The following is an 11709-nucleotide window of genomic DNA, read 5'->3' as shown; positions in this document are numbered from 1 at the left end:
ACCTCACCTCTGGCCCCTTTTTTGAAATATCCACAGTCGTGGTGGTTGTGATCTCTGTTGCACATTTGTATTTGTTTGAGTGTTTCTATGTACACTGCAGAACACCAAGTTAGACACCAGTAGATTCCTGGGGACTAATTGACCCGTGCGGAATGCATCTCATACGGACCAGAGGTTTTCAGAGTTTGTCTTAAACTAGTAGCTACGCAGTAAGTCTGACTTGACGTGCAGCTCTCAACTGTAATTATGACACCTCAGGCATTACTCCTTGTCCTGTGCACTTTTATTACACTTGGATTCGGTCAAGAAAAGACAATATCGGGCACGACGAAATACGGATCGCTGCTTGGCACGAGAAAGACGTTTGAGAATGGGAAACAAGTAGATTATTTTCTTGGTATTCCTTATGCAGAACAACCATTGAGATTTCAACCATCGTCGCTATGGACAGAAACTTGGAATGGAACTAAAACTGCTACTTCGTACGGAGATAATTGTTGGCAGCCGAAAATGAAACTAGACCATCCAGGTTTATCGTGGCAGCATACGGTGGAAAATCTAAGTGAAGACTGTTTATTTCTCAACATATGGACACCTTGGCCCAGGCGTAACAACACAGCAGTTATGGTATGGATTCACGGTGGTTCTTTTTATTGGGGAACCGCTAACGTACAAGAATATAACGGTGAGATATTGGCATCGACACAAAATGTTGTGGTGGTCACCATCAATTATCGTCTTGGTCCGCTAGGATTTCTATCTTTAGGAATTCCCGAGATTATTGGCAATATGGGATTAATGGACCAAGTCGTGGCTTTACAGTGGATTAAAGACAATATTGCCAACTTCGGCGGCGACCCCGATCTTATCACACTGTTTGGGTGTAGCGCCGGGGCTGCTTCGGTTGGTTACCATCTGCTTGCACCTGTAAGTCGTAATCTTTTTAAAAGAGCGATTTTACAGAGTGGTACACCAAATATACCACTCTTACAACCATTGAGCTCGTACTACAAAAATGCGGCGTTTGCGGGATACATTAAAAGTCTCGGCTGCCCTTCGATCGAAACGCTAGCAGGTGTCCTAGAGTGCTTGCTTCAATTGCCGGTTTACAATCTCACCAATGACATATGGTCCTCGGTCAACCATTTCCCAGTTGTGGACGGAACCTTTCTCCAGGTACCCGTTAATCAAATATTGAAAGAACAGAGTTTCAAACAAGCTGATGTTTTGATTGGTAATTGCGAAAATGAATGGATGGTGAACCTGGTTAGATCGGTTCCTGGTTTCTCGATAGAGACAAACAGTTCACTAAATGCTGAAGAATACCGCGAAGCTATTCAATTTTGTTTAGGTGGACCATGGGCTCCTGATGAATTAATAACAGATGCGGTGTGCTATGTGTACAGAGACTGGGCTGATGCTGAAAATGGAGAGAAAATGCGAGATGCGGTAGATGACGCGATTGGAGACTGCAAAATGAAGTGTCCTGTTATCGACTTCGCAAATGTATATGCGTCTGCTAACAACTCAGTGTACTATTATGCCCTAGATAAGCGTTCATCTGCAAGCCCTTGGCCAAAATGGATGGGTACCGTACATGGTGACGAAATCGCTTATGTATTCGGTCATCCTTTGAACTCTGTTTTCTCTGGTTTCAGTGATGAAGATGTAGTCTTAAGTGAGATGTTGATGAAACATTGGACGAACTTCGCAAAATATGGGTACGTAAAACACACTTAGTATTCCTTTTCTAATCGAGTACCTACATTTGCCACTTGTGTAGTTGTGTTACGATCCAAAAATATCATATTTCGGAATTTTGGATTATTTACTTATTTTAAAGTAACGAATACTGATATATTATATGCATTAATATATCCTTAGACCTACTTTGGTTGTTCGTAAATAGACTATTTCGTTACTTCTTAGCAAGAGTGAGCAAAGTGTTTATTTGATATATGATTGACTTCTCCACTAATTCATGAGTTAATTGAAGTAGTCCCTCTGATAGGTGATGACATTTTATGTGACAATGAAACAATAGAAATTACTCCATTTATTTAATTAGTATTATTACCTCATGATCTAAGATCAAGGAGTAAGGTCACATTTCATAATAAAGTAAATTTAGAATTGAATCATGACATCATTTAGACCCTTCAAGGTCTTTAGAATACTTTATGTGCATAGTAAATATACAATTCCTATATTTTGATTCTTGACAAAACCAAACTCTGGTGAAGCGCGAGACTTTGAACATTTGCATCAGCTGTGTGAGTGAATTCCCTTCTTATTCCCTACCGTTCCCCGGTAATGATAGTTTAGATGGAGAAAGTGTATTGATTGGCAGAGAGACCCATTGGTAACTATTAACATATGGCGGAGTATTAGGGCCATTATTATGTACAACTTATTTGATTCGCAATTAACCATTGGTAACATTTGCTCCTTGCAGCTATTTGCATCTATGTTCACCACACAAATGTTACTTTTCCTTAGTTAAAGTAAATTTTGATTTTGTTGTTAGTTCATACATTAGTGCACAGTCTGATTTTTACTATTTAAATGCGTGACATTCTCGCAAACCAGACCTATTATTTCTTCCTCGACACGGCGAAACGGTGCGTCTTGGACGGTGCCGTAAAAGAGGCTGTAGTTTACGACGATGAGGCGTGAGTATAGTCATTGGCGGAGGCGTATTTTGTAGTACACGTCATTTCCTTCAAGTTACCCTGTACTAATGTTTAAGAGATATACAGTTTAACAATCTGACTTTTCATTACAGCAACCCAAATGTTCAGAATGAGAACGAGACCGTAACTGATGAATGGCCTAGATATGAGCCGAAAGAAAAGAAGTATGTAATATTCGACGATGATTTCCAACAAAATATGAAAACAGACAGTTATCCTCGAACTCCCTATTGTCAATTCTGGCAAGAGTTGGTGCCAAAGCTAGAGAAACTAAAACCTGTTATCACCCCAGCTCCTACAGTTAGCGTTACATGTAATAATTCGTATGAGTTGGCTAATAACTACTCACATGAGTTGGCTACTGACTACTCACATGAATCGGGTACTGACTATCCACATGAGTTGGCTACTGGCTATCCACATGAATCGGGTACTGACTATCTACATGAATCGGCTACTGGCTACCCACATGAATCGGGTACTGACTATCCACATGAGTTGGTTACTGGCTATCCACATGAATCGGGTACTGACTACCCACATGAGTTGGCTACTGACTATCCACAAGAGCTGGCTACTGAATACCCACATGAGTTGGTTACTGACTATCCACATGAGTTGGCTACTGGCTATCCACATGAATCGGGTACTGACTATCCACATGAGTTGGCTACTGACTACCCACATGAATCGGGTACTGACTATCCACATGAGTTGGTTACTGACTATCCACATGAGTTGGCTACTGGCTATCCACATGAATCGGCTACTGGCTATCCACATGAGTTGGTTACTGAATATCCAGGTAATTATCAACTAATTAATTTTAGTTTAATTGTAGAGTAATTTTCGCAGTACCATCGACTGTTGATACATTGTGAAGGTTAGAATGACTTGAAATATTGTTTTAGCGAACATAGTTTTAATTCGTTTGCGTGTGTACCGACTGTTTTATTAATAGATATCTTAGTATATTATTTTCATATTACTGTGAATAAATAAGTCAACTCACATGTACGACTGTACTTAAAGTTTATTGATATGTTCGTAGGTTAGATCGCAACCAAGCTAACCCGACAGCGACTCGAACTTGAGAATGTCTGGCCATACATTGTGCAATCAGAATGTTGAATATGAGCTCTCTTGAAAAATATACATCATGACAATCTTGTCATATTCTCTTTCCGTTACTGAATTTATGATCTATTTCAGGCGAAGAATCGATAAGAGAAAACAACCAAACAGAAATGCTTTCAACAACTTGTTCATCGCCGCCTTCATCATTCAGAATATCACCCTTCCTTATGTTCATGATAACATTGTTTTGGTTCGGAACAGCATAAACTACATCTTCTCTCCGATGGCTGAAGATGAGGAACAGTGGCATAAAAAAGGAAAGTCCTGCCGACCGATGCGCTGTTACTGGTAACATATTCAACGATCAAACATTTTAAACGAGCAGGAAAATACTATAAATAATATTAACGATTGTCATGGGCATTGAAGTAAGAAAACCTCTTGATCAGTAAGCACACATAATAATGTACATTACTGTGTTATGACCGTCAACAAGGAATGCTTCACTGTTGGATATCAGCTATTTTCGTTTCAACAAAACTAAGCTAAGCATGTCGTCTACCCTTCCGTCATTAATGACTTATTCGCTATAACTATCCAGATCTGATGCATTGGAACTAACGTTAGCTCCAATTAAATTTTATGATTTCGTTAAAATGCTAAAGAGGTCAAAGTTTATCTCGAATAAGTTTTAGAGTTAACATATAAGTAAAGCTAGTTTTATCCTTCCATCTGTCTGTCTGTCTGTCTGTCTGTCTGTCTGTCTGTCTGTCTGCCTGCCTGCCTGTCTGTCTGTATGTATGTATGTATGTATATATGTATGTATGTATGTATGTATGTATGTATGTATGTATGTATGTATGTATGTATGTATGTATGTATGTATTGTTGAGACCATCCAGTTTTCATTTGTGTTGTTATGTTAGTGGAGTACTTGTACAGGCTGGTATTTGATAGAGCATTGTTAGTTATATCTCATCCTCACTCTTTGACGCATTGATTTTCACAAATAGATGAGTGTAATATTTGTATAACATCCGGGCTATTGAATATTGAGATAAATGTTGTCACTACTATTAATTTCATTGCTAAATATGAGATAAACAAATTCCCAGTGTTCTATGAGGCATGCGCACACAGAGCAACTGATTACAAATAACAGTAGTTTAATATATCTATACATTGGATGATTGTTGAAGATTTCATAGCAATGACGATAAACATACATAAAATAATATCGGTTATTGATATGATGTAACAACCGATTTGTCATTTCTCTTAACTAGTGTTTAATTTTGCTCTTTTCCCTCGCCTTCATTTATAATAGGTAATAACTAGATAATCGGATGTCAGTCGGTTATTCAATATAAACGAATCAGTTGAATCATTGGATGCTTATCGTTGTAAAACAACGTTGTTAAATAGCCTCTTTACGGCAGAGCGTTACTGACGCCGGCCCCCGTACTTTTCGTTGCATCAGCGAAAACAAAATACTTTGGCTAATATGAGAATGTGGATGCCTGTCATTTTTGTTTCTATTCAGCGTATCCAAATTACTAACATAACATAAATGAGTTGGTACAATGTCTTATAGGATATCGAAATGTGTAGTCAAATGACAAGAGATGTGCTTATAGCTAGATTTGTTCATCTATGTGTCTTCAAATGATAGTTTTGTCGTTGTTAACAGCTCAGCGGTTCCTGGCAGTTAACGATTAAAAGCCCATAAATGCTTTTTTTACATACGGATACACTTTTTACGTGTAGTCACGTTGTAAAATTTCTGGAATGCGACGACACCGTTTCTTCTCTTCTAAAGCGGCCTAATAGCGGAACAGTGGAGAGAATGTCAAGGATTTATATATGTGAGTGATTATATTGAATTTCCCTTTTTGTTACATACAAGTATAGAATCGTAGGGTGAATGTACTATCAAATGACAGTCTACGCGACAAATGCAAATTCGTCAAATAAGTTTAGACCCCAAGGTCAAATGTTACATTGCCATAGTACTAGTATCGTGTAAGTTTGTAATCTTGCTTTTATAGGTTGTACTGGTTAAAACTCTATATCCTCCAGGCAACATACATTTTCAGGTCGAATTAATTTAAGGTATGAGATATATTGGGTTTTTGCCATGAATGGCGTAGGATGTCTGGTATCAATATCTAGACTGTGATAGTAGTATGTGGTTTGTTAAGGGTGTGTGTATGTGTATGTATGTATGTATGTATGTATGTATGTATGTATGTATGTATGTATGTATGTATGTATGTATGTATGTATGTATGTATGTATGTGTGTGTATGTATGTATGTATGTATGTACATTTTGTATGTATGTATGTATGTATGTATGTATGTATGTATGTATGTATGTATGTATGTATGTATGTATGTATGTATGTGTGTGTGTGTGTGTGTATGTGTGTGTGTGTGTGTGTGTGATATGATATGGCGCCATCAGAGACTTACTGTGGTCGTAAGTTGGTTAAAGTACTTTCAGATAGCCAGACCGCGACAAGTCTCTGTGGGTAGCATGGGCTACGTCATCAGAGATATACAACAATACTTACCAGTAGCACTATATTCTTTACACACAATTTTTATATCTAATCTCTATCGTTTATGGACTAAATTTAACTAGTGACATTTGCTACTTTCCACTTCAGAAAATCTCCTGTATTTTACACGAATCCGTTATATACTATATTAGACTCTGATATTTTATTGCATGTATATGTGTCCTTGCTATTAAACTGCGTACTGGTGAATTGACTTTACAAAGTCAAAAACGTTTATACAAATCATAACCGTGGGAATGGCAGTTACACAACTGTATTAAATTTCTATGACGAATATAGTCGCTTACAAATAGAATGGTTTTACAACACAAATGACTTGCATGCATCGTTTAATTGTTTTCATATAAGGAATTTTATGGCAATTAATCTACAAGTAGAATTTCATGATACTAGAATAGATCATAATCTTTTTACATTTGACATTCGAACATGTGCATAATTACAAAACGCACTGGATGGAGACTCAGTAACACAAATGCGATGATTATAGGCGTAGTTTTAAGAGGGTGTGTCTTTTTCAAGGCCTTTCATCAAGTCAGGTAATAAACGTGTCAATGAGTTGACTCATCAACTATCCACGATCGTGTCAATACCTTTTAATATCATTATCCCGTGTTCCATTAACGATGACCATTTATTTTGTCAATTCTCAAGTCTAATATTCATTTTGGTATTACCATGGAAACATCATTTTATTTCAGAAAAATCTCTCCTAAAAGTTGTCCAGGTTCTCAATGTGTCAAATTAGAATTATAGTGACAGGTCCAGAGTTTTAGGGGTAAATCATTTGATTTCGGGGGGGGGAGGCTGGAGAAGTTAGACCCAACAACATTTTTTTCTTCAACCACAATAACAGCAAATTTTTTTTTCGAGAGCAAAGTAGACAGCAAACTTCTTTTTTGATTCTGTCTTGACTTGGTCAGCAATTATATTTCCTGCTTTTTGCCGGCAACAATTTTTTTTTCTCGAAAATCCTCCAACCCCCTCCCCCATAAATCAAATGGTTTACCCCTTAGACAATTAAAAATGAATATTATTATTGACCCAGATGTTGACACGGTCCTCTGTCGACACCGTTGGGGATCCTCCAAAGCATGAGAAATGTTGAATATCAGACTCTATGTGTGTAATTGAAGTGTATATGTTTCACTCTCAAAATTCAAAACCTCGTGTATATGGTATGACATGGATGACATTTATAATACCTGAAATGTGTTTGATTGACCTTTCAAGGTTTTCATGACTTCATAAATAGTTGTTAAATTGCTAAAACAGCCGTCAAATCAATTTTCGCACGACCACCCACAGCAGAGCAGAGAGGACTCACTGTAGAAATGTTGTGCATTTGTACGTAAACTATAATAGTGGTCTATTAGGAGAGAACTAAAACATGTAGTGGTAGTATAACTCTATCTAGAGGGCACGGGTCTGTATAGTCTAGTCCCTATACGGTATCGTTACAATTTACACCTCCGTAGTTTAGTTAGAGACCACGTTAGCATCCAGACTACTAAGAGTCTGTATAATATTGACGGTACTGGTACGAGTATATTCTCGTTTTTTTTTTGTACGAGTGTATTCTCGTTTGTTTATTTCTGCTTTATTGTGTTTTCTTTTTGTTTTAATTTGTTTTTCTGTGTTTACACTTTCACTCAATTACATGTAGCTTTCACGACTGATATCACTAGTGACGTAATCATATTGTGACGAATAAGCTCATGACGTACATTACACCTGTCAGTCTTAGTTTTATACATTGTACTACTGAGCAAGTCGTATCAGCTTATCCTTCAACTACGTTGTCGTCATGGTAATGGCCATGATTGATCACATCACCCAAGTGGTGTACTACGTTATCACTTTCTGTTTCTTACAACTTTTCTCTCATATTAAACTATTTTAATTGATCGACCCCTTCCAGATCAAAATATACGTATTATGGTCATTGATCGTCATTAATACATTAACCAGAAATCAACTTACGATGTATCAAAACCTTATAACGAATTGTACAAATCTGAAGATCACAAGTGATTTTCTATTTTGGGTGGTGATAGTTAATCAACTGTTATCACCGTGTGAGCTAATATTCTATTCCAAGGATGGCGTTATTAGGTATAAAGAAATATTCAAAAATATATCCTCACCGGTATTTGCGCAATCATACAAACGAGACGGTGTTTGCATATTCGTAAATTGTTTGAATATTCATAAATATCTAATAACGTCGTTACTGTATTTTGCATAGTGACAATCCCTGAGTAGAATGTTAGCTCACAAGTGACTGTGGTTGTAATGGTCACACTGAGAACCGTCGTATATCGGGCACAAACTGGTATTAGTAAAGGTAGTATCACTAAAGTTCCGATGTTGACGATTTTCATTCTTGTGTTCTACTTTTGATTGTACACATCGACTTGGTGCAATATAACCCCGGACAGTTGTGTACACCGACCTTTATTAGTGCAATAGAGACCCGGGAATATAACTAATGTGAAGTGTTCTACATGTCTCGACCCATTGTATGATACTGTTACATGAAAGTTTAGTCTGTATATGATACGGATCATGCATGGCATGGGGGACGCATGGTTTATTGACGTACATTCTTGAAGAAGCTAGCTTCCGTTCATGTGGTGTATCCACGACACCTTATAATTTACATGTATAAAGTTTCAATGTTTTTAATGCTCCAGTAAACTAGCCACAAATACACCTAAACATAATGATTACGAACTTCACTAAAAAGATTTAAAAAAAATGAAATTCCAAAGTTAAGAGTGATATAGAATTCCATGAAAACAAAAGAGGAACGAATGTTTTAAATTTTCATCGGGTTTATCATTTGCCTGTCCTTTAAAACCGCGAATCACGTGGCCCATTACCGTGACTTAACTATGCATGCGTCGCCTGTCATTGACGTCACTTAACAGTAGACGTTTCATGGGTGATTCTAAGAAACGTCATCACTAATTGAGCCAATGGGTGTGTATCACTGTCTTTGACGACATTTCACAAGTAGTTCCAGGTACTTTACAACCTCCAAGTAAACTTTTGAAGTTAGAAAATGTTATAGACATAGATGACCTGAAGTGTCTCAGTTTTGTAACTCACAGGTTACAGTTCGCCAGGCCGGGCAGTTCACTGTCCTGACCGGGTCACATGTCCTGGTTGCTCTTCCATGAGTCACGTGCTTTCGGAACTTGGACACACACGATTCTACCCTGAAGAAGACCTTCCCTGTGGGGTCGAAACGTCGGTAAATAAAGTCTTATAAACGTAAACTAAAGGACTTTTACAAATCTCTAGTCCATGTGCTGGTTCATCCCTGAAATTGGATTGACTTCAGTTTTCACAACAAACTCATACTAGTAAGACATTAAAAAGAAGAAGTTGCTCTGTGAAGCTTTAAGCTTTTCGAGTTGCACTCGGTAGGGAGCTCATTAAATCGAGAGATCGGGTTTGCACTTTATACTTCTCTCAAAGACCCGACTAACACTGTCAATTCTTAAAACATTAATTTTACCAAATAAAAAGAGCAAGACGTCCAGTGGGAAATAATAAGTCATTTTTGGTTCAAAGTGTGCCCACAATTGGAATGTTTGTACAGTTTGAAATTTTAATTTGAAAAAATGTAAATACGCATGAAGAAGCAGAGCCACTACGTATTTATATTGCCATTTTTCGTTATTTCAGTAAAATTATGACCGATTTAACTGACAAATTTTCCATGTATATTCCTTATCGTTGTGATTTACTACGCTCTGTAGAGGCGACTGCAAACGTGTGTGTGTGTGTATTTTTCTCAACAAAGTTGCCGTGAAACAGCGCCATTTGTGTCAAAATCATGCATGCTTTCTTTTTTCTGCAATACATGGTCACCTAATTTAAGACATACGTACTCAAGTCGTTTATGGGCTGTTCTGATACTATTGAAAAGGCTGTACATGTAATAAAACAAATATAATGGATATTTGTTATCGATATTGCGTATATAACTATAAGTTTACATCTCGCTCGTCAGATGTAACGTCTGTTAGTAAAATTATATAAATGTGTATGTATGTATGTATGTATGTATGTATGTATGTATGTATGTATGTATGTATGTATGTATGTATGTATGTATGTATGTATGTATGGGTAGAGTAAGGAACACGGTCACATGATTGAGAAACCTACAAATCTTAGGCTTTGAACCAATGAACGGAATACATCTCAGTTTTGGTATTGCCTGTTTAAATTTCAAGTCACATGAGCAAGTATAACCGTGACAGATTCCTTACAATTTCACCAGTGCTGTACTGTGTTCACTGACATTCTTCAAAGAAGTAACATCCTTCACCATACTTGAGAAGTAAATGTAATACCACACTTCACATGTAATGCACATGTACATGAATCACATTTCTAGCACTGAATACATTTATTAAGTGTATGTGTGTTACATTTCAGCGATGTATACCACCATTCATGGTAGTTCATTGTACATCTTACATAAATTAATATAAATATCATACCACATTTTACCGACCGCGTGTATTACATTTCGAACTGAGGACTCGCTTCACTGCGTCTAAAACAACATAGAGCAACGAAGCAAAACAAGACAGTCACAATTGGAATTAAATTTAAAATGCCATTTATGTTATAAAATAACACTTGTAACAAACAGATCTTGAGAGCCGAAAGAATTACATTGAATGTACATCTATTTTGTTCCTAATAAAAGCAATTTGAAGTGAATTAAATAAATAAGTATTGGTATTGGTATTTTAGACATTTATAAACTCTGTAAACTGCACACAAGTGTTTTCATCTTTGACTTGTTGAATAATCACTTTGGCCATAATATAACGCATTACTTTAAAAAAACCTCATCACATGTATCCCACCCGTTTCGCGACTCAAAATAACTTCTCTGTCCCTAAAGTTAGCTTATCTCATAGTCAACACAATATCAAGTATGCAGCTGTAACACACTGGAATTCACTCCCAGACTACATAAAAAACATAACTTGCAGACAGACATTCATTCATTCAAACATGTCTTAAAAGCTTACTTACTTCAATAAGTTTGTGTGTGTGTTTATCCTGTTGTTGTTGTTGTTGTTGTTGTTGTTGTTGTTGTTGTAAATCCTATTTATTCGTTCATGCAAAGCAATATTTTGACAATTATTCTTATCACATTTTTTTCCGCTATCCAAGTTTCACCCAGTATTTTCGACTTAACTCATTCTGTAAGGGTTGTGGGCTAGACTAGTTCTGTAGAACTATTTCTACAACCCCCACCAGGTCCATGGAATTACTAATGTATTTGATTTAATATTATTTGACTTAATGTAATTTATATAC

General features: G+C 36.8%; 1 protein-coding gene across 1 annotated transcript; it reads left to right on the top strand.

Annotated features, from left to right (window-relative positions):
* Positions 1-246: 246 nt before the first annotated feature.
* Positions 247-4036, top strand: LOC144445582 (cholinesterase-like). The gene is made up of 3 exons (XM_078135193.1): positions 247-1721; positions 2786-3498; positions 3906-4036. The coding sequence occupies exons 1-3, from the start codon at positions 247-249 to the stop codon at positions 4034-4036; spliced, it is 2319 nt and encodes a 772-aa protein (XP_077991319.1).
* The last annotated feature ends 7673 nt before the right edge of the window (positions 4037-11709 follow it).

This window comes from Glandiceps talaboti, chromosome 2 (genome assembly GCF_964340395.1).
Source record: "Glandiceps talaboti chromosome 2, keGlaTala1.1, whole genome shotgun sequence".
Classification (NCBI taxonomy): domain Eukaryota; kingdom Metazoa; phylum Hemichordata; class Enteropneusta; family Spengelidae; genus Glandiceps; species Glandiceps talaboti.
The sequence above is the reverse complement of the archived record's forward strand: the minus strand, read 5'-3'. Positions and strand labels throughout refer to the sequence as shown.